This window comes from Chiloscyllium plagiosum, unplaced genomic scaffold (genome assembly GCF_037043375.1).
Source record: "Chiloscyllium plagiosum isolate Xiang-an unplaced genomic scaffold, Cpla_swu_hap1 HiC_scaffold_4, whole genome shotgun sequence".
Taxonomy (NCBI): Eukaryota; Metazoa; Chordata; class Chondrichthyes; order Orectolobiformes; family Hemiscylliidae; genus Chiloscyllium; species Chiloscyllium plagiosum.
The window spans coordinates 79,779,662-79,804,175 of NW_028270142.1; the positions used below are offsets into that span (position 1 = coordinate 79,779,662).

The 24,514-nt window shown below is 37.7% G+C and overlaps 1 protein-coding gene across 4 annotated transcripts in view; it reads left to right on the top strand.

Annotated features, from left to right (window-relative positions):
• The window catches only part of rb1cc1 (RB1-inducible coiled-coil 1), a 311,576-nt gene that overhangs the window by 254,737 nt on the left and 32,325 nt on the right, over positions 1-24,514 (top strand). For 3 of the 4 annotated variants that reach the window (XM_043688321.2, XM_043688324.2, XM_043688322.2), the window contains 2 exons: positions 5,109-5,160; positions 20,078-20,125. In XM_043688321.2, the coding sequence (XP_043544256.2) occupies positions 5,109-5,160; positions 20,078-20,125 (100 nt within the window). The remainder of the gene's footprint in view (positions 1-5,108; positions 5,161-20,077; positions 20,126-24,514) is intronic. The other variant, XM_043688325.2, reaches the window with a different exon arrangement.

Consider the following 24,514-nt stretch of genomic DNA (forward strand, 5'->3'; position numbering starts at 1 on the left):
AAAACGTGTGGCTGGTGCTGCCTTTGGCCTGTAAAGGAATGTTCGCAGGGCTCATTTAAGGTCATGCAGCTGTCACATATCATCATTAACTTTCCCAGCCTATTTTCCCATTCTGTACAGGTGAGACTTGGAGACTACTGTTTTGGTCTCCCTCTAAGAAATAATACATTTTCTTATGGTAAGATGAAATAAAGATTCACTAAACTAATTCCTTTGTATCCGTGCAAATATGATGGCGAATGGGCCTATACTCTCCATAGTTTGGAAAAATGAGAGATAATTTCATTGCAACATCAAAATTCTTAAGGGATTTGGCAGGGCTGGTGTTGAGAGGCTGTTTCTCTGCCTGAAATATCCTGAACTTTTGCCCTTTATTTGTAGATGTGGAGTCAACCATTTCTGACTACGTTGAGACATTTTCTCACTGAGGAGTGTGGTTCTTTTGAATCTCTAACACCCAAGGTGTGGATGCTGCATTGTTAAGGATGTTCAAAGATGAGATTTATCATTTTTTGGATCTGAGGGAGAATGGAAAGATAAGGGAATCAAGAAAGAAAACTAAATTGAGGTTGAGAATCCATCATGATGTTATCCAATGGCAGAATAGCTTAAAAGTAGCTTATTGCTCCCACTTTGTTATTAATTAACTTTTGCCATTCAATTTTTTTAAACAGATAAAAGCGATTGAAATGGAAGTTTGTTGGTAATGGTCTGATTATTGCTATGATTGTTGACATTTACTGACATTAACATTCTAATTAGTGTCAATAGGGGTAGGGTGGGAGAGGCAGAACAAGAGAGAGGAAATCTTGGTGTTACCTGGTTAGTACCTGAAATTTGAGTGAAATTTATAATTATAATTGAGACGACAAAACATTGGAAATGAATTTCAAGACATAAATTAGACAGTTTTCAGTTTTCATTTTTGAGTATAGGTTGCAGTTTCTGAGGCTTGATGTGCCCCCATGACTGGGTTTTAGGCCATGTTACAATGGAACTGGTGATAGATCAACAGTAAAAATAAGACTACTAATTGTATTTCCAAGTATTTTTGTTAATGAAGGGTGGAAATAATAATCAGTTCTGCTATAATGTGAACTAGCTATAATGCAATGGAAGAACTGAGACCATTATTTGTAGAACATAAACTTTCCTTGCCTGTATTGGCTATAACGTGATCCTGGTCCCATTAGTTTAAAAGGTGCTGCTACTATGCAGTTCTCTTTATAATGTGGGACTGCACAGCAATGGAACTATCGCGTTATATCAGAACCAAATATATGGTCAAAGTGTGTTGGTATTTCCTCTTGTCTGCCAGTTTCTTCATTCCTGATGAAGGACTTATGCCCAAAACGTCACTTTTCCTGCTCCTCTGATGCTGCCTGACCTGCTGTGCTTTTCCAGCACCACGCTTTTTAACTCTGGTCTCCAGCATCTGCAGTCCTCACTTTCCCCCATATTTAGTCCTGAGTAGATTGTTTATCACCGAAAAGGCTGGTGCTTTTTGGCTTATGTTATGGGGCAGTTTGTATTTTATTTTCTTATTTTGATCAAACTAAATCTTGCTTTTATATCTCTTATGTGCAAATCTTGAGGATTGCCTTCCATAATTATAGGTGCTTCCTCGACTGATGTCTGATAAAAAGTTGTCCTGTGCAGCTGGATTGCACAATCAAATCTTCAGACCCAGCCGCTGCTCACTCCCCACCCATTTCTAGATTCTTCTCCAGGTTGATTCATTTCAGGAAAAGATAAATGAAAGGGAGAAACGTGTAGTTTCTTATGGTGATCGTGCTAGAATAGAAGCTATTGTGGAGCATTAATATTGAAATTGACTTATTGGGTTAATGGCCTGATTCACTGTTACATAGTTTATGCAATTGATTCTATAACCACACACTAGCTTTAGTAACTTACAGCATTCAAGAGTTCAGGTGAATAGCAATTTTGATCCCTGCTGCAAGCAATCTTAAAATCTTTTGAACATTCAGGTACTGAACCTGATCCATCACTTCCCCAAAGGGAGTTTGATTTCTGGTACTCATTATCAGAGAAGGTTTCTGATGATTTATTACACTATATGATAATCTGAACATGGACTATCATGCCCCCGCCATTCTTGTATCTCCAGCTCCGCTTACACCCACCCCTCGTCCTGAAGAAGTGTTGCACCTGTGATGTTGACTTCTTCACCTCCTGATGCTGCCTGACTTGCTGTGTTCATCCAGCCTTCTGCTTGTCTACTTTGGATTCCAGCATCTGCAAGGTTTTTTTTGTCTCGCTCCATGGACACGGGCAGAACTACTTACATGAGATGTGTCCAATGATTTTCTGTTGATGCTACTTTGTACTTCTTGTTTGAGAATATGCCCAAACAAACTACCATCCAGTAATGTCTAATAATGTTTCCATGGAGTTAAATGTGATTTCAGCAGAGGAAATGCTATTCTGACCATTGTATCCACACTAGCTTCTAACAAGAGCAATTCCCTAGATCGGCTCCTCATTCTTTTCCCTTTAGCATTGTAGATACTTTCTGTTCAGATTATTTAATTTTGTTTTGAAGGCTGTTATGCAAGTTTACAATATATTACTGATTTTGGATTTACAGTGGAAGAAAATAGATTTTGGTTTCCCAGTTCTGTGAAGGTCTGACTTTAAAATGATGTCAAAACAACATTGGCAAGATGTCACATGATTTCAATTAAATGACCAGTAAGCTGCATGAGATATTTGCTGAAGGTTTTCTGACTTGAGTTTTACAACAATCGGGGAGAGAGAGAGAGAGAGAGAGAAGTGGCCAATGACAGAAAGTGTGTTGTTATTAAGTGCTGGTATTATGCAGTCCTCACTTCTGCCTTATTAAGTTTTGAAACAGCCAAGGCTGGTAAGTCATACTGAGGTGTTGAGAGGGAAGTGAGATGGAAATTCGAGAAGCAGAAAGATTTTGAGACACCAGTGAATAGGTCCTCCTGTGAGGCTGCTGAAGTTGTAAGTTTAAAGTTTCTATGTTAAGAAAAACTGAGCAGAGTTAACAGCTTGTTTAAGGGTTTCTGGCAGGAAGGCATTAACTGAAGAAAATAGCATTTAGTGAGAATGCAGAAATTTGCTGTAAGGAATCCATTTGCAGCTGTGCTAGCTTAACATTTAAATCTTTGTTTGGATCTCAGGGAGCCACTTACTGAAGTTTAAGCATCAGTAATGGTGTTGTAGGGAGAGGAAAAAATGAATCTATCTTTCTGATGTTTGTAGTGAGACCCTTCTATTTGTTTTCATCTAGTGTAATACACTTCATGTTTTTTCTTTTGCATATTAAGCGAAAAAATATTAATGGCACAGCAATTGCTAGTAAGGACAGATATGGCAACAGTTACTGTTCAGTAGTTCCAGTTCTGTTGTTGGCTGGTGAAAAGAGGATTTCACTATTTGACTCTCTATTTAAGATGTACGGAGTGATGGAACTTTTTGTAACATTGCTTAAGTTACATTGATTTTTGTATCATTCATAAAGGTCATAAATGTAAAATTGTCCCAAGGCTTGCTAAGTGAGCCTGAATTTTGAATCAAATCTGGGAATTCTCTTCGAGGAGAAAGTGAGGGCTGCAGATGCTGGAGATCAGAGCTGAAAATGTGTTGCTGGAAAAGCGCAGCAGGTCAGGCAGCATCCAAGGAACAGGAGAATCGACGTTTCGGGCATAAGCCCTTCTTCAGGAATGAGGAAAGTGTGTCCAGCAGGCTAAGATAAAAGGTAGGAAGGAGGGACTTGGGGGAGGGGCTTTGGAAATGCGATAGGTGGAGGGAGGTCAAGGTGAGAGTGATAGGCCGGAGTGGGATGGGGGCGGAGGTGTCAGGAAGAAGATTGCAGGTTAGGAAGGCGGTGCTGAGTTCGAGGGATTTGACTGAGACAAGGTGGGGGGAGGGGAAATGAGGAAACTGGAGAAATCTGAGTTCATCCCTTGTGGTTGGAGGGTTCCCAGGCAGAAGATGAGGTGCTCTTCCTCCAACCGTCGTGTTGCCATGGTCTGGCGATGGAGGAGTCCAAGGACCTGCATTTCCAAAGCCCCTCCCCCAAATCCCTCCTCCCTACCTTTTATCTTAGCCTGCTGGACACACTTTCCTCATTCCTGAAGAAGGGCTTATGCCCGAAACGTCGATTCTCCTGTTCCTTGGATGCTGCCTGACCTGCTGCGGTTTTTCAGCAACACATTTTCAGCTGGGAATTATCTTCCCATCAGTACTGTAGATATATTTGCACCCAAAGTATTGTAGCAGTTCATGAAGGCAGCTCACCAGCAACTGCTGCAGGGAAATTTGAAATGGGCCATAAATATTGATGTAACCAGCAACACCCATAAATTCATGAATGAATAAAAAATTGCAGTTTTCATTTACAGCTCCTGCATACTGTGTCTCATCATGCAACTGCTATTCAAAACAGGACACAATGCTACACAAGCACTGTTATATTAAGTATGGTGCAGTGTCATTCTAAGCAGTTCTAAAATGGGTCACAATTCCAGTTGTAATTTGGAAAGTTCTGTTTCCTATTTCAAAAATACCCATTGATCATATTGTGTAACAAGTGTATTATTATGTATTCAAAATTAACTGTTTGTTACACCAGCCCAGGTTTTATTTTCAGTCGCATAATCTTAGCTATTTCCAAAATGATCAAAGTTTTTAAATGTTCAAGTTCTGGTTTGTTAATAGGAAAAATTAGGTAAGATTATATTGTTGTGCCACTAAACATAAAAATGTATTTTTGCTAATTTATTTATAAAATCAAATAAACCAAATTGCTTCAATTTTTTTTCAGATGAAACTTACCTCTTTATCCTTGTCCTTCCTTCTGTCCCCTACACCATATATCTTGCATTTAAGAAGCTTGATTGAATAAACATTTTGCTAAGAAATTATACTTTTGAGAATGATGGCAGGAGTTCAGAAAATCCTTGAGCACTGTTTCAAAAAGTGTACCTACCACAGTTTTAATACAGTTGATTGTTTATCTGAAACTGAGATTTGTTAGCTGGAAAAAGCATTGAAAATTTCAATTTAAATTTATTTTTTTCAAAGCATTAATCAAAGTTCTGCTTATTTTGTTACAGTGAAACCATCCAAATGTCTGAAGAAAAACATAGGATTATGATTTTAGAAAGAGTAAGTAAATGGTCATGTCTAATAAATTATGGTTAAAGTCATGCAGGAGATAGTTTAATATACAGGGAAGTCACCATAATAGAATAAATTCCTCAATGTTACACGTATGGCACAGCAATACTCTAAGAACTGAATGAAGATAATCGCAATTCAATGAACATAAATTTAAATTTGTTTTAATCATGTTTACGGTTAATTTATGTGTCGGGTTAGTAAGCTTATTTCCAAATTTAAAGGTAGTGGTTTTAAATCTGGTTGTGAAATGTAGGGATGGTCAGTGTTGACTAAGTGCATAGGTATGCAAGATGCTATCCAGTATTCAAACAACAGTAGCAAATTGTCAATGCTGTAGTCAACAGTTTTCCTTTTTCAAAAATGTTGTAGTAATCTCATTTTTCTTTTGTGGGGCATTTCAAATTGGCGGTCAGATTTGCTTGCATTTGAGGTTTCCAGTACATTGTACACATTGTTATAAAAGCATTTAATTTTATATCCATGTCCCCATTAAGTTTCATATGACTGAATTTTCCAATGCAAGAAAAGCATCAGAATTTATTCTTCACAGGCCAGTGTTAAAGTCTTTCCAAACTTATTCCCCAAAACTTTAACCCTACCAGCAAATAGATAAGACCATATTGCTGTGGCTCCCAATAATTGGATTGCTGTTAAGCCAATACACATTCTACCTTTTTGTCTGTTGGAGCTATTTTTAAATAAAGAACCTCCAGCTATTCATGTTAAATATGGAAGTCCGTTTATTTTGGAAATTGACTATCCAGTTGATGCTAGAGTAATAAAATGTAGGCTAATAGTTTGCAATTGATTTCAGAACTATACTGGAATGCATGGAAATTAAATGTGGACTATGGAGGTTCCCTAATTATGCATGACAGTTATATTTTACTCGGGGAAAAAATTTAACACTTGTCAATGAATTATTCATTTAGTTAAAGAATAATATCTTTAATTGAAATGCTAAATAATGCATCCAACATCTTTGTTTGACGTGAATATTTAGGCTTGTAGTTCGTAATTCTCCATTTATGTTCTCTATGTACTTGCACTTCCTTTTAAAAAGCAATATTTTGAACTAGCAGGATTCTTTTTGACTACATTAATGATTGTATAAACAATGTGCTGTGCTGAAGATATTCTTAAAGATTTATCTCAGGATTATGCTTAACTCAGAATAAATATTGATTTGGCTACAGCAGTATAAAATAGGTATTTATAGCAGAAATTGGGAATGTAAGTGAATTGGCATGGTGCTTGGTATTAATCCATTCTTATAAAATACGACTGAAAAAAAAGCAATCAATCTAAATATATGAAGTAAAGCTGTGTGTGTGTCCTTTGAATGCAAAATGACTACTCAGTGATGGTTTGTTTGTCCCTAAGCTTAATCTTTCGCTCCCCATCCTCCCACTCTCATTCAAACAGATAGAAGCACTTGGAGCTGGAGGGGAAAACCTTGTTGGCGTTCTTTCTCAGCCTATTACTTGTCTTTCTTAATCAAATGCTGCTATTTGGAAATATGTTATGCTAATGAAATGGAGAAAATGTCAGCTCACAGACATAGTGTTTATTCTTTCATCCCTAGAATCTGTGATGATGCCTGTATTTAAATTTGGACTAGGTTTAGGACAAAGACTCCATCTGTAAACACCTTGAGATATTTTACAGCATTAAAAGAACTAAAGTAGTGCAAGTTGTAGTAGTAGTAGTAGTAATAGTTGTAGTTGTAGTTGTAGTAGATGTCTTAATAAAGCTATCGAATAGACTTTCCTATACTAGAACAACTTTTGTGTTCTCTTGTCCAAGCAAATGTTGATATACATTGTAAATATTATTGTGTGCAGGAGTATGAATTAGTACATTTGAGGCTAGAGGAGGGAGCATTACTTTGTACCAACTATTAGTTGTCATCGCAGATACCACAATATATGCATTTTATGCACGCATATATTTTTCTCCTTAAATGCTACTTCAACTGTTTTCAGTAACGTTTGAAGTCAAAATACTTATGCTTGTTTTTAAACCATTTTAATCCGGTTTCTCTCACTGTTTCTTTTTGAATAAAAAGTATTTTCTATATTCATTGTAAAAAGAAAATATGTTTGTCCAAATTATGATGAATGTCTAGAGTTACTTCAAAAAAAAATGCAATAACATGATTGCTACTCTGACCTTTTGAGTGCTTTACCTCTAATATTTACTCAACACAAGCTTTGCAAACAGTGCTTATTTCAGTTGGCTGTGCCAGCAATGTGGCACCAAGCTACAAGTAGACATAGTTACTCGCCTCATTTTCCTACTGTGGCTGTGAATAAATTTTAAAAATCCTAAGGATATGAAATATGCAAGTATATTATCTTTATTTTACTCTTTAAAAAGTAAACCGACAGCAGCCTGTATTAGTGTTGAAAGTGTAGTGTTGGAAAAGCATAACAGGTCAGGCAGCATCTGAGGAGCAGGAGAATCGATGTTTTAGGCATAAGCCCTTCATTAGGAAAGGAGTCTGTGAAACAGCCTGTATTACTTGAATATGTGAGGTGTCTCATTGTTTGTGACAATTATTGTCGTTTATGGTTCTGGCTATAACCATTCCTTCCCAAATTACGGCAGGAAATGTCTGTTTGAGAAGTTGAATGGCATATCTGCCTGTAACAGTGTATTCATAATTGAGATATACTATGAAGTAAAACCGTGAGCTTTAGTTTATAGTACTGTGCAATGACTCTTTGGTAGATGGTTCAAAGCTGTGCAGAAAAGTACCCTGACCGAACTAATGAGTTATGTTCAAGCAAGCAGGGCAGTCAAGATGGGCAATAACTGTGGCCTAACCAATGATATCTACATCCTTTGAATGAGGGGAAAAAAACTAACTTGAAACACACTTTAATTTTAGAATCTGCAGAGAATCATAGCAGTGATAAACTCTGTCGGTGCAGTTCAACCCAACCGTTGCTTCTCAGATCTTTGTATTGTATTACGCTAATGTTGTGACTGCTTAGTTCTTCGAATTGGGTTTGTCCATTTGCTAATACTTGGATGATCTCATGAATATAAGTTTTAAAACACAGAGAAAGACAGATTTATCTTACTCGCTCCTGTAAAATTCATGATCCATGAAAATAAATCTGTTGTGGTGAAAACTGTATCTGTTGTTCAGGTGGGCATGATTCTGGTATTACAACCAATTTGTTGCCTTTGTTCACTGTAGCCATTCTAGGGGAATTTTTCTCACATTCTAAATTGAGGTTATAAGGAACCAAATTCCAGTTGGTCTACTTCAGTGTTAAATATAAGGCACCTCCCTCCTGGACATACTGAAACTAAATACAAAGCATAAGGAAAACAAAAGGCACGTGAAGGAAGCTGAAATTTGCTCCCACTAGCATAAACACATCCAATCTGCTGGGATCTTTACAGAATCAAAGGGATTTTGGAAGAATATAACTAATGTACGTACCGTCTGTACTTTTAATTCTTGTAGCAGGTCATCTGTCATCCTTCCCTATCACCTCATGATTTTCAGTTATCTTTAGGAAAGTTTCGAAGTCTTGTACCATATACCTGTCAAACCTTCTGCAATTTGGTTTGTTTTCTATCGTTACTAACTTTCATCTCTTAATACTTGTATAAACTCCTCATCTTTTTTTTATATTACCGGCTATCTTTCTCGACTTCTTGTCAATACAAGTAAGATTGGAAGGAGTGGGAAGGAGGGTTTAAAGAGGTAGATGGTAAGAGTCCCAGTCATGCCCTGCAAAATTATCTGAAGTAGGAAAGTCTCTACTCTAAAAGCTTTTATTCTTTGGTTCCCATCGTACTTTGGTCAGAATTCAAAATGCATGATGTGTGCTTTGTCTTTAACCAAAAAATCTTAATTTTAATCATACCAGTTCAAGTTGTTACTACTACTTTCCTGTCACCAGGCCAGTAGTGGGCATGATGGCGGGAGAAACCTCTTGCGTTCTGACTTATGAAGGATGCCTTTATTATTAAGGCTATAATAAATCTTTTAAACCCAATATAGAACCTCTTAGACTCATGGTCTCCTGAAATTTTAAATTTATCTAATTAGCTCTTGTAAGTACAAAAATTTAGTGAGTTTCAAGCTGTATCATTATGTCACTTTCCCCTTGTTCACACATGGATAATAATTTTCTTAAATTAGTCCCATTTGATTACATTTTCTCTTGTCTTAAATCAGCATTGTGCGGAAGCACTTTTTATTCATTTTTGTGGGATATGGGCATCGCTGGCTGTGAATACAATGCCAATCAAGCAGACTGCTTTGTCCTGAATGGTGTCAAGTTTCTTGAGTATTGTTGGGACTACACTCATCCAGGCAAGTCAAGAGTATTCCATCACAGTCCTAATTTATGACTTGTAGATGGTGGACAGGCTTTCGCAAGTCAGGAGGTGAGTTGCTCGCCACAGTATTCCTAGCCTCTGACCTGGCTGTTGTAGCCACTGCATTTATGTGGTGAGTCCAGTTGAGTTTCTGATCAATTATAACTCCCAAGATGTTGATAATGGGGGTTCAGTAATGGTAACACCATTGAATGTCAAGGGGTGGTGGTTAGATTGTTTGTTTCTTATTGGGGATGGTCATAGCCTGGTATTTGCGTGGCACAAATGTTTCTTGCCACATGTTAACCAAGCCTGGATATTGTCCAGATTCTTGTTGCATTTGGACATGGACGACTTCAGAATCTGAGGAGTAGCGAATGGTGCTGAACATTGTGCAATTGTTAGCAAACATCCCCATTTCTAATGTTATGATGGAGGTAAGGTTATTGATGAAGCAGCTGAAAATGGTTGGGCCAAGGACACTATCCTGAGGAACTCCAACAGAGATGTCCTGGAGCTGAGATGACTGACCTCAACAACTATATCAATCTTCTAAAGTGTCCAGTATGACTCTGATTGCTGGAGAGTTTGCCCTGGGTACCCATTGATTCCACCTAGTACTTGTTGATGCCACACTTGGTTGAATGCAGTCTTGATATCGAGGGCTGTCACTTACCTGGAATTTGACTCTTCTGTCCATGCTTGAATCAAGGCTGTAATGAAGTCAGGAGCTGAGTGGCCATGGCGGAACCCAAACTGGGTGTCACTGAGCATATTATTGCTGAATGAGACCTTCCATCACTTTACTGACTATCAAGATTAGTCTAATCGGGGAGTAATTGGCTGAATTGGATTTCTCCTGCTTTTTATGCTCAGGACTCACTTGGGCAATTTTCCACATTGTCGGGTAGGTGCTAGTGTTGTAACTGTACCGGGGGAGCGGCAGGTTCTGGAGCACCAGCCTTCACTATTGTCAGGATGTTGTCAGGGCACAAAGCCTTTGCTGTATCCAGAGCCTCCAACATCTGGGGGCTAGTGATATCACGTGCAGTGAATTGAATTGGCTGAAGACTGATATGTGTAATGCTGAGGACCACTGGAGGAGGCTGAGCTGGATCATCCACTCAGCACTTCTGACTGAAGATTGCTGCAAAAGCATAAGCCTTATCTTTTGCACTGATGTGCTGGCCTCTTCCATCAATGAGGATGGAGTTACTTGTGGACCCGCCTCCTTCAATGAGTTGTTTAATTGTCCACCACCATTCATGACTGGATGTGGCAGGACTGCAGAGCTTACTTCTATCCATTGGCTGTGGGGTCACTTAGCTCTGTCTATGACTTGCTGCTTACGCTGTTTGATGTGCACATAGTCCTGTTTGGTGGCTTCACCAGGTTGACATGTCATGTTTAGATATGCCTGTGCTGCTTCTAGCATGCCCTCCTGCACCCACTAGTGAACCAGGGTTGATCCCCTGGCTTGATGGTATTGGTTGAATGGGGAATATGCTGGACCATGAGGATACAGATTGTGTTGCGGAGTAAGATTCTGCTACTGTTGATGGCCCACAGTGCCTCATGGATGCCCAGACTTGAATTGCTAGACCTGTTCAAAGTCTGTCCAGTTTAGCACGGTGATAGTGCTGCACAACACAATGGAGGTCATTCTCGATGTGAAGGTAGGACTTTGTCTCCACAAGGATTGTGCGGTGGTCACTCTTATTGATACTGTCATGGGAAGATGCAGCTGCAGTTGGTAAATTGGTAGGGTGAGCTAAAATATGTTTGTCCCTCTTGTTGGTTGCCTCCCCGTGTGCCATAGACCCAGTCTAGCAGTTATAACCTTCGGACCCGACCAGCTCAATCAGTCGTACTGCTGCCGAACCACTCTTGGTAGTAGACATTGAAATCCTCACCCAGATTACATTTTATGCCTTTGCCATCCTCCATGCATCCTTAAGGTGTTGTTCAAATTGGAGAAGTACCAATTCATCAGCCGAGGGATCAGCAGGAGCTTTCCTTGCCTGTGCTTAACCTGAAGCCATGAGAGTTCATGGGATCCGGAGTCAACACCCTCCTGACTGTATACCACTGTGCTGCCATCTCTGGCAGGTCTGTCCTGCTGGTGAGACAAGAATGGTGATGGTGGTGTCTGGGAAGTCGTCATACTCATGGAATCATACCTTATAAACAATGTCAGGCTGTTGCTTTATTGTCTGTTTGACAGCTCTCCCAATTTTGGCACTAGCCCCCAGATGTTGATGAGGAGGACATTGCAAGGTCGACAGTGCTATTTCTGCCATTGTCTTTTCCGGTGCCTAGGTCAATGCTAAGTGATTTGTCCGGTTTCATTTGTTTGAGACTTTGTAGTGATTGTTAGAACTAAATGGCTTGCTAGGTCATTTCAGAGGGCAATTGAGAGTCAACCACATTGCTATGGGCCTGGAGTCACATGTGGGTTGGACCAGGTGAGGATGGCAGACTTCCTTGAATCCCTTGTGATACCTTAATTTAAAGAAAAGCATCACAAGTTGAGGTAGAGATATTTTGTTTAAATAGGTAAGAAAAAGGAATTTCATCCCAGTAAGTACTGGTGATTTGATTTGAAAGTAACAACTTAGCAAAATGTGTTATAGGGCAGTGCCTAACAAATAAATAAATAACTTCCATGTGATGCTTCCCATTGAGCTCAGTACACCTAGAGACTATGGTCTGTTACTTCAAATGAAGTAACAGACCACAGACCTCCTAACATGGATAGAGTTAGCATTTCTGTTCATTTTAAAGCTGCTGTGTGCATCATGAAGCATTTACCTTGCAGGTCATGTTGAACTTCAGTTTTGTTACACTCATAAAGTCTAACGCGTGGCTGTAGTGGGATAAAAGCAAAATACTTTAGATGCTGGAAATCTGAGACAAATGCAGAAAACGCTGGAGAAACGTATTAGATCTGGCAGCATTTACGGAGAGAGAAAAACAGTTGACGTTTTCAATCTGTTGTGACTTTTACAGATCCACACAAACTCAAAACATTAAACCTGTTTTTCTCTCCACCGATACGGCTAGACCTGTTGGGTTTCTATACCATTCTGTCGGGATATAATGGGAGATTGTTTCACTTACACATACCTCCTTATGCTGTGAAATTTACATATTAATGTGTAACTCATTTTTCCATGCAACTTCTCATTTTCTTTTCAACTGGGCATGGTTTATTTCCATGCTTCACTTTGAAGAATGTTTTGTTCCAATTCGTTTTCAGTGTAAGGTTCCGGAGCTGCTTTTTTCTTACTACCACTGACAGCTTAGCTTCTTCCCTGTGGTGAAGCACTTCTTTCAGACTGTTTACTAACAATGATGGACATTCTTTTTTCCAAAATCACTTTTTTAGCATTTTAGATATGGATTATCAGGTCTAGTGAACTGCAAGCCTCTAACCCCGTTAATTTGCATTGCAACGATATTCTTACTGATATGATTTTCTTTAATTCTGCACTCTCACAAGACTCTGAGTTCCCTAACATTTCTGGGAAGTTATTTATGCTCTCTTTTGTGAAGACAGAACAAAAGTATGTGTTCAGTTCTTCTGATATTTCTTTGTTTTCCCGTTGTAATTTCCCTGTATTCTGACAGTAAGAAGTCTACATTTTTCTTCATTTCTTTTTCTTTTATATATTTATGGACGTTTTTACAATTTATTATTGTCCCTTCTGATTTTACTGTATATTTCCCCTCTTGGTCAACTTCTTTTCCTCTATTCCTGAATTCTAAAATCTGCCAGTTCTCTGGCTTGCTACTTTTTCAGACAATCTTGTATCTCCCCTTTAGAATTTAATACTATCCCTAATTTATTCTGTAAGCCATGATTGAACCACTTTTTCTCTTATATTTTTGCGCTAGTTGGAAACTAACATTTTTTGTAATTCATGTATCAGTTCTTTAACCATAGATCATTGACTATCCACCATTTTAGTAAGATTCCCCAATTGACCCTTTCTAATTCATGCTTCATAGTCTGTTTATTTAGAATCAAGGCCCTTATTTCAGATTTGACTGTCCACCTTCATAAAGAATAGAACAGCATTATGATCACTTTTCCTAAAGGAAATCCACAGAAGATTGTTAATGTTTTCTCATTGTTCCATACCGTGTCTAGAATGGCCTGTTCTCTGGTTGATTCCTCAGCTAAAATACCATCAAGTGCATACTCCAGGAAATCCACTATCACAATATTATTGCTAGTTTGGTTTGTCCAATCAATGTCAATTAAAGCCAACCATGATTACAAATGTACTGAGATGTTGCATGAATCTCTGATTTCTTGTTAAAATGTTTTCCTTTGAATCTCCATTACTATTCATGACCTATAGACAACCCCAAAAACACTTTCTGACTCATTGTAGTTCTTATCTCCACCTATAGTTTCTACATCACAATTTTCCAAGCCACTATCTTTCCTCATACCTGCACTGATCTTTAATTCACTAACAGTTACATTGGGTTGGGATATCTGGTCGGCATGGGCGAGTTGGACCAAAGAGTCTGTTTCCATGCTGTACATCTCTATGACTCTATAACAGTCTTATCCCACCTTGCTCTTTTTTACCTGTCCTTCATAATTAATGAATACTCTTGAATTTTCCATTTCCATCTGTGGTCACTCTGTGGCCATGTCTCCATGACTGCAGTAATATCACAATTATTTATATCTATTTGCGCTGCTAATTCGTCTATCTTAATTTGAATGCTATCACTGACTTTGGTTTTCTGGCTCTGTCTCTGGCTTGCTTCTTTCACTCATGGAATCAGAGATTCACATAGAATCTGTGCCAGTCAAAACCAGCCACTTTGCTATTCTAATCCCATAGAAGATGGGTGAGATCCTAAATGACTATTTCTCATCAGTATTTATCACCATAGAATTCCTACAGTGTGGAAACAGGCCCTTTGGCCCATCAGGTCAACATCGATCCTCCAAAGAGCATCCCAACCAGACCCACCTCTTTACCCCACCCACCCCTTTACCCTATTTACTGTGGAATAGCTAGAGAAAAACAATTGCAGGATCCCTAACAGAAATATTTGTATCATCAACAACTGCATATGAAGCCTCGGAAGACTAGAGGGTGGCTAATGTGCGATTATTTAAGAGAGGCTGCAGGAAAAAGCCAGGGAACAACGGACATCAGTGGTGGTTACGTTGTTGGAGGGGATTCTAAGAGAGAAGATCTCCATGCATTTGCAAAGGCAAGGACTGATTAGGGATAGTCAGCATGACTTTGTGCATGCGAGATTGTTTGTCAAACTTGATTTGAGGATTTTTTGAGGAGGTGACCAAGAAGATAGATAAAGGGAGAGCAGTAGACATTAACTGGGTGGACTATAGCAAGGCTTTCAGCAAGATTCCGCCTGGTAGACTAGTTAGGTTAGAATACATGGGATCCAGGAAGAGTTAGCAAGTTGGATACAAAATTGGCTTGCCGGTAGGAGTCTGAGGATGGTGGTAGAGGGTTATTATTCAGTGTGCCACAAGGATCGGTTGTGTTCGTCATTTATATAAATGATTTGGATGAGAATAAAGGAGATGCAGTTAGTAACTTTGTGGATGACACTAAAATTTGTGGTATAGTGGATAGTGAAGAAGATTATCAGAGGTTAAAAGAAATCTTGATCACCTGGCCCAATGGGCTGAGGAGTGGCAGATGGAGTTTAGTTTAGATAAATGTGAGTCGTTGCATTTTGCAGGGCAAAAATCCAGGCCAAGACTTACATTTTTAATAGTAGGGCCTTGGGGGATTTGTTGAACAAAGAGACTGAGAGATGCAGATAGGTAGTCTTTGAAAGTGGCATTCCAGGTAGACAAATGGTGAAGAAGGTGTTTGGCAGGCTTGCCTTTGTCAGTCAAAGCATTTGAGTACAGGAGTTGGGACATTATGGTCCAGCTGTACAAGACATTGCTAAGGCCACATTTGGAATACTGCATATAATTCTGGTTATCCTGTAATAGAAAAGATGTTATTAAATTGCAAATAGTACAAAAAAGGATTTACAAGGGTGTTACAGAGACTGGAGAGTTTTTGAGTTATAAGAAAAGGCTGGATCTGCTGGGACATCTTTCCCTGGAGTGTAGGAAGCTGAGAGGTGATCTTTATAAAATCATGAAGAGCATAGCCAGGGTCTTTTCCCTTGGGCAGGGGAATCCAAAACTTAAAAGGGACCTGAGGGGCAACATTTTTATGTAGAGGGTGGTACATACATGGAATGAGCTGCCAGAGGAAGTGGTAGATGTAGGCACAGTTAAAATATTTAAAAGCCATTTGAACAGGTAAATGAATAGGAAAGGTTTAGGGAGATATAGACCTAATGTAGTTTTGGTTTTGGAAACTTGTTTGGCATGGACGAGTTCGTCCAAAGGGCCTGTTTCTGTACTATGTGACTAAGTCCAAGTGGACTATATTAAAAGTAGGGGAGGCAATAGCCTAGTGGTATTATTACCTGAGGTAATGTTCTGGGGATCCAGGTTCAAATCCTGCTATGGCAGATGGTGAAATTTGAATTCAATATAAATCTGGAATTAAGAGTCTAATGATGATTGTGATGGCAATGTTAATTGATTGTCAGAAAAAAAACACCTGGTTCATTGTTGATCTGATCTACGTGATACCAGACCCACAGCAATGGGATTGACTCTTAACTGCCCTTGGGCAATAAATGCTGGCCTAGCCAGTGATGCTCTTATCTCATGAATGGCTTTGAAAAGAAACATTGCCCTCATCTACACATCTGGTCACCTTTTCATAAAATTCCATTAAATTGATCAGACGTGCCACTCTCTTGGCATTTATCTCTATATCTCTGTCACAATAAGGGTTGATGTGATAAGTTTCGAACTTTTCTTTATTGCACTATTTCTCCAGCATCTTTTGTATTTTGTAAAATCATTCTTCTTGAATTTTACCCTCTGTGTTGTGTACATATGAAAATTTTGAATGTGTTACAGCATAGAGACAATCAGTCAAATCAGCCTTTCTACCTCGTAATTGCAGGACAGTAAAATTAAAACCTTCAAAAACCCTTAAAATTGACCACAATGGTCCCTAATCGACTTTTATTTAAACAATCTCCGTCTCCGTGAATAATCAGTCCAGACACAGATTTGTATCTTAAACAAAAGACTTAGCAATTTGTTGATAAGGCAATAGCTTTAGTAGAGGAAAATTAAACAACAAAGTAAACCTTTGCTTTCAACCCCATTCACACAAAAGACAGACAGACAAAATAAAATAACACAACTGACCAGATTGCTTAAGTGGTTTTGGGTATTCATGATGTGTTATTGTACAGGCGTAGATGATGATTTCCTGGTTGATTTTTTTTTCTGAAAATATTGATCAGAGTCACTCTTATAGATCACTCAGATGAAGTTAAACAAAGTTAAAAATGCACACACCAGGTTGATGTCTGTGTTAATATGCGCGATCTTCTTGGAGATCCTCTCCACTTTGAGCTGGCAGTTTGTAGTGTCGATGGTTGCCATGACTTTGAGGTGCCGGTGTATTGACACAGACATCAAGTTTCTGCAGAAATGCAGGAGAGCAGGAAGGATCGCAAAGGATTACTATATCACATCTCCATGACACTTGACTCCTTTGGCTATAAATTCTGAGTGTATAATCTTAACCTCCACAACCACTTGAAGGAGTGGTGCTACAAAAGCTAGTGCTTCCAAATAAACCTGTTGGTCTATAACCTGGTGTTGTGTGATGTTTAACTTTGCCCACCAGTCCAACACCAGCACCTCCAAGTCACATGAAGGTAGTAATACTTATAACTTAGTTTACTATTCTCTGAGCTGCTTGGGGAATGTTAGGCAGGGAGCTTTCAAACCTTCATTCAGTAACACCATCATCCAGATTCTTTCTTTCTTAGAAAACATAGTCCAAAACCTAATTTAAACTCTGACCACTCTTTGAGAGACTGCTTGAGCATAAGATCCTTTCCAGACATGCTGTAACAAATTCCTAGATACTGATCTTGTTAACAGCCAATTTCAGCTATCTGTTTAAATATAAAGTTCTGTTATGTCGAAGCGTCTACAGAAGCCTTTGATTAGGAGCCAACTTGCAAAAACCTTAGGCTTGGCCTTGCAAATGAGCAAAAGATTGTTTGGTCTGTTTTCTTTTTAACACAAACTGTTATCCATTGTCAAAAGGTCATCTTTAGCTCTTGGTTCCCAGTTTGCAGCTCCAAACCAAAATTGATAGAAGAATAAAAATAATGAAAAAATCACCTGAGGAGTTTAGCAAATGTTTGAATCTATCCAATTGGCTCCCATTGAAAAAAAACTAATTTTTATAAGGACATAAGTGCTACAAAAGTGGAACTTGACTGTATTTACCCTTTTACTACCCTTGCGGACAATGAATTTTAGGTCATTTCCACTCAGTGTAAAAGAGTTATTCCACCCATTTCATTTTCTACCCTCTGTAAGCCTGTTTAACCCCTCTATCAAATCCTGCACAATTTCCTGTGTTCAAAGAGAATAATACCAGCCTTTCCAACCTAGTTTTGTAACAAAACCATACCACTCCAAACCCTGGAACTGTTCTAATAAATCTTTCGAGGACCTTGGCATCTTTCTTGAAGCACAGTGACCATCACGTGATGTCTAAGTGCCTATCCAGAGTTTTCTAAAGGTTCAACATTCCTTTCCTGATTGTGTAATCTTTGCCTCCCTTTATGTTCTTAATGTCGATAATCTTATATAATACTGAGGCCAACATTTGATAATAGAATCGTTGAAAAAGAGTGGATAACTTGAGATCTAATTCAAACAGTCTTGCTTAAAAACAACATTGTTTTACACATAACCATCTGTTTCGACAAAGTGTTATTAACAAAATATAACTGTTGTTGAAGGGAGCAATTGACCCTCGAATGTTAAGTCTTCTGGACAAGATGTATTCCTAAATGCACAACAACAAGAATAACTTTTAATTGCCATTCATCTTGTTGTTTGTGATGACTTTGTATGTATGTTTTCTGCTATGTTTGCCGATGCAACATGGACTGCATTTCAAAATAATTTGTTAGCTGAGAAGTGTTTTTGGATGCTCTTTGGTCATGTAAAACCCAGCATAAAAACATTTTTATTCTTTCTTGAATATGCAGTTATCATCTTCTTTGTTTCACATTTTCTTCATTGTTACCTGTTAGTCAAACCAGTGACTTGGAAAATAAGTATTGGACATTTACTTGTAACTGAAAGAAACAATATCATTGCCTGCACTTGCAATGCATAAATTGTTCTAATAAGGCAGGATTTCATTCAATTTCTCCCATTATCTTATGAACATACAATGCTGCATAATTTGATAAGATCATAGCTGATCTGTTTTGTTTTAGTTATTCATTGAATGTGCTCATTCAGCCTGGAGGATAGTCATGTTGCTGTGTGTCTGTAGGTAAGCCATACCATTTAAGGATAGTAGATTTCCTTCCCAAAAGTACATTATTGTAAAACTCACGTGGTTCATTAATCAGTAGTCACCTTGAAGGTTTTTTTTAATTCTAAATTTCATTTATTCAATTAAAATTTCACTATCTGCCATTGTGGCATTGGAACCCAACTTCCCAGAACATTACAAAAATGCCTGCCCAGATTCCACATCCCCTACCTCCATAATCCCCACCTACCTCCATAATCTTCCTGAACAAGACTTTGTTTACCTTTGTCTTAAAAATATTCAGTGATTTCACTTCTATCATCTGAGTCCGAGAATTCCAAAGCCATGCTATTCTCTATAGAGAGAAAACCACCACATCTCAGTCCTAAAAAGCGACTCCTAATTTTAAATCCTATACACATCCACAAAAGGAAATGACTTTCCACTTCCACCTTGCCAAGCCCATTCAGAAAATGTTCATATTGTTTTCATTAGTGAGAGCTAACCATGTACCTTTTAATTCAGCCTTTTTGTCGTTACTATCTTTCCGTGTTACATATATCTATTTTTTGCCCATAAATTAATTATATTTTATGTATATTTTTAAATAAAATTTTCCTCAGTTACTTCATGTCTCAATGATCTCTAAAGTTGCATCACATTTTTCACAGCTTATAATTGACCATGAAAATTCACAACACAAAAGGAACTACTTGACTGATCACATCAGCACCAATGTTGTGAAGTAAAGTTCGCACAGCATATAATTGAATTAAATCTGGAACACTATCTCAAAGTTCTAATATTTGATCTATTTGTAAATATGATCTCTGGCTTGGAGCACATTCTAATCAAACAAACTCAGCATTGCCCCCAAAAAAGTTTCAATGTAATTCAACTGTTATTGTTGTTCGTGTACATATATTAAGGGAAACTAATTGAGACAAAATGTCATTGAATATAACTTATTTAAACTTTTTGCTGTTATCTGATGGTGGCATTTTACTTTTTCACACAAGTACTTTTATCTTGCCAATCAATTAATTAACAAATTCTGAGTTTTATGTCAAATGTGCTACCAATTTAAAAAATGAATTTATTTTGCTTGCTTGTAGACATTACAAATGAAAGAAGAGGAGAATAAACGTTTAAATCAAAGATTGGTATGTATTCTATTTGGGCCACAAAGCAAATAAATAGTTATATTTGGCCCAACTCACATCTTTAAGGACAACAGTTTCAGAATTAACCCTATCATGAGCTATTTTAATTCTACTGCTCTGTTAGAAAATCAGGGAAAGTGCAGAGAAGAGGTGAGAAAAGTACTATTGCTTGCAAATTTGCAGTTGCTTCCAGACTCCTCATAAAATCAGAGTTTGCTTTTTTTAAAGAAAAACAAAAACAACTTTGTTTCTTAATATTCCTTTTTATTTTGTTAAACAATAGCTTTAATTTCTAAACAAATGCCCCACTCTTCAACACAGATCGTTTTCAATTGGGGATTTTTCAAATGCAAATACCTGAGAATTTTGTATTTTAAAACTCTTTTTGGTTTACCCTACCATTTTATCCTGTTCTGAGAAGCTGTTTGCTCCAGATTCCAGACATATAATTATCAAAACTTTTTTGGCCTCTTCTAAAATATCCAGAAACTATTAGTGAATTTCAAATTATTGAGGAACACTGGGTTTGGAAAAGATGTATAGTGAAGTAAAGTAATGCAATTTGTATGAAGCTAGCACGTATTTACTTGTTGAAAGTAAAATTGATTGGTTGCTAAAGAACATAAATGCCACAGCTTTTTTTAAATATGGTGTAACATTTAATTTTGCTAACCAATTTGCAGTTTTTTTTCCTAGACTATAAATATAGTGTGATTACTAGGTAACTATAGAATATCTACCCGTTAACTGAAACCCCTCACCCTTAGAGCTATGCGAGCAGTCTATGTAAAGAGTGATGCTATGTATATAACAAGAAAGATTGCATTTCATATCAAGGAGATGGTGTTCACATGGTACTGCCATTAGAACGGAAGGCATGATATGCACAGCAATTTTGAAGGGTTGTTTTACTTGCAATAATACTTGTGCTGTTTGTATTTTTGAGGATCCTTGATTACTGGATAAGGGAAAAATATTTTTAAAAAGAGCTTTGGGGAATTTGCTGGGAAATGCACATTTTAATGATTTTTTTGCCATTGTCTTTTAAAAGTGTTGCATGTTGTAGTATCTGGCATATTTTACAGTTGAATATTTATCTGCCTGTATGTTTGTTCTAAATAATTATATATACTCAGAATTTCAAGTTTTTTTTGTTCCCTATAGCAGTGATTGATTTTTGGATGAATATTGAGTCTTTCCATTTAGCTTTTAAACCTAAAGTGTGTTGCTCTCACTCTAAATGAAAAACTAATTCCATAAAAATCTTAATACATCTTGCGATAATATTTTGTGATAACTTTGGTTCCTAATAGTTATGCAAAACCTTTCTCTGAATCATTTTTCAAATGATATTAACACAAAATATTTTTTATCTGGGAACGTTAGTCAATAAATTAAAAATACCTGAAAGCATATGGTTACTTTCACAATACCATACAATAATAAGATGAAGAATCATTAAAACAGACAGGCAGCTGCTTTATTTAATTATTTAACACCATCAAAATAACAAGAAACAACAAATGTCAAGTCTACAAAAGACTGCATTGTAACAGACCCCCAGTGTTATTCAATGTTCATCGTTTGGTGTGCTCCTATAGTGTTGGGGTGTTACGCTTCATTCTGTGAGTCTGAGTTGCTGTGGAAGTATATATTTTTGCATGCACGATGTATACTGGAGCTATGAATAGTGATGGTAGAAGCACAACAATGTTTCCAAGGTATGGCTGATAAGGAATCTCTCCACCCTTACTGTCTTCCATTGGAAGGGCTTGCTGGTTAATAGTCAATCTGTTTGGCCATGTTATGAATATATTTTCTTTGACTGTCAAGATCTGGAGCAGGACCTAACCTGGACAATCTAGCTCAGAATCAAAGAAGTTATCCATTGTGCCAATCCAGTGATATTTCAAACAATCATTTTTTTATTAACCTCCATGAATGCCCTTTGGAACTGCGGTGTGAATTGTATAATGAAACTTGTCTTCACATCGTTTCAAGTCAAGTGAACATCATAAGAAAGAAATCTGAGTTTCTCAAAGATCCTGACCAAAAGCAAGTGCTAATTTTGTTGTCATTGAGAATCCTTATAAATCATCTTTAGATTTACTTTATCTCCAATTATATGAAGATCAGCATTATCATCTCTTAAGATACCTCCAGATTAAATCATTACCTTGCAAATGTAATGTTCAGTAAAAGTGTATTTGAGATGTACAGGACACAGTACAAACGAATACAACATGAGCTAAACTGTAATAATTTCAAGTCAGCTGATAATAATGTGAAATGTAACCAAAGGGCGATCAGATACACTGCTTCAAATGAAAATGAACATGAACAGTTAGGAATTCAAATGAACTTCAAGCCAACCTGAATTATGGTTGATAAATTCTAGGCTTTGATTGTTAGTATAGTTTTGCCAATTTTGTACCTTGCCATTCCTTGTGACATTTTTTCACTGTTATTGACTACATTATTTCCCTATTAAATTGTTTCAGCTGTTTTATAATGAATCCTCTTTAATTGGAAAGAGTTGCTAGTTCAGAATATGACTTGCAGAAAAAGACTTGTTTGTGATTGCTTTTCATCTTGCACTCATCAGAACAATGTGCAAGAAATATCAAAGTAAAGGGAAACCAACATTTTTGCTTTGTGAAAAGAATATTGATTAGCTGGCAAGTGGAATGCACTAATTAATAATGACTGACAGTTAATTATCCAACTTTTCTTAAATTTTAAACCGTGCTGATGATTTTGATTGGAAAACTCATTGATCTGGGAAATTAACCAGAGTGGCTGTCACCATTTTAAGTTGGAGCAGGTGCATTGCGTATGCATGCTCATTCTGTTTTGAAGGAAGATGATAATGTGCATGCAAGTACAACTGACCATCCAAAATTGTTGTCATATTTCTTCGCTTGCTGGAGATTATTGAGCAAATATTTTCCTGTTGTGGAAGTACATCTAATATTGAGCAGTGTTGTGAATTTTGCAGGCACAGGCTGGTTAAATATGTTCCCTTGTTTGTTGTGGTCACCTGAAGGGATACACTGTTTAATACGAGCTGCCAGTCTTTGCACAGACGGTTTACATATCAGCATCCCTCGTGGTATTGAAGTTCGTATACTAAATTACTCATCAGTGTGATGGGAACAATGTCTTTTTGGCTCGATGACAGCATTTTGCTCGTGGTGAAGCCCATCATGTTTGCACTATATAGTAGCAGTGTGAAGTTAGCTAGCTTCATCTGTTGTGCAAATCTTTGGTTTAACCTGGAAGGGTAGGGTATCTCAATTACTTACTCCTCAATTCAGTATAAATTTGAATTTCTCTTTCCTTGAGTATTTTTGGTAAATGATCCTGATGAGTACAAGACAAAAATCTTCAACAAAATGTCTTTTTGCAGCAATCCTACATTGATTTGGGCTACCATAGTGTTAAAGGTTTGGATGGTGAAGAATTTGTTAAATGTGTTCAAGACATTCTTTATCAATATGTGGCTACTCCTACTAGAGAAGAAGCAAAACTACACATTCTTTTTGGCAAGAAGGCAAGGCAGGTGGCTGAAATCAAAGTGGGAGAACACTTTGGGTCTAGCGATTATAATTTTTAGTTTCAAAGTGGTTATGGAAAAGAATAAGTCTTCCATAAAAGTTAAATTTTTTGATTGGAGTAAGGCAAATTTTAATGGTATGGGACAAGAACTTTCAAAGGTCGATTGGAGTAGACTATTCACTGGTAAAGGAACGACTGACAAGTGGGAGGCTTTCAAGGGTGTGATGACAAGTTCAGAGGCATTATATTCCTGTAAGAGTGAAAGGCAAGGCTGGTAAGATTAAGGAACAATGGATGAATAAAGATTTTGGAGTCTGGTCAGGAATAAAAGTGAATTTTATTTTAGATTTGGTAACTTTGTTCAATTGAATCTCTTAATATAAAGAATGTAGGAGCATTCTGAACAAAAAATCAGCAAGGCAAAGAGGGGATATGAGATAGCATTGGATGATAAGGTTAAGGATGATCTAAAGATGTTTGATTAGATTCTCTACAGCGTGGAAACATGCCCTTCGGCCCAACAAGTCCACACTGACCCTCTGAAGAGTAACCCACCCAGACCCATTTCCCTCTGACTATGGGCAATTTAGCATGGCCAATTCACCTGACCTGCACATCTTTGGACTGTGGGAGGAAACCGGAGCACCCGGAGGAGACCCAGGCAGACACTGGGAGAATGTGCAAACTCCACACAGACAGTTGCCCGAGGCTGGAATCGAACCTGGGACCCTGGTGCTGTGAGGCAGCAGTGCTAACCACTGTGCTGTCCCCCATTAAGAGCAAGAGGGTAACTAGAGAGAGGGCAGGTCCCTTAAAGATGAAGGTGGTCAT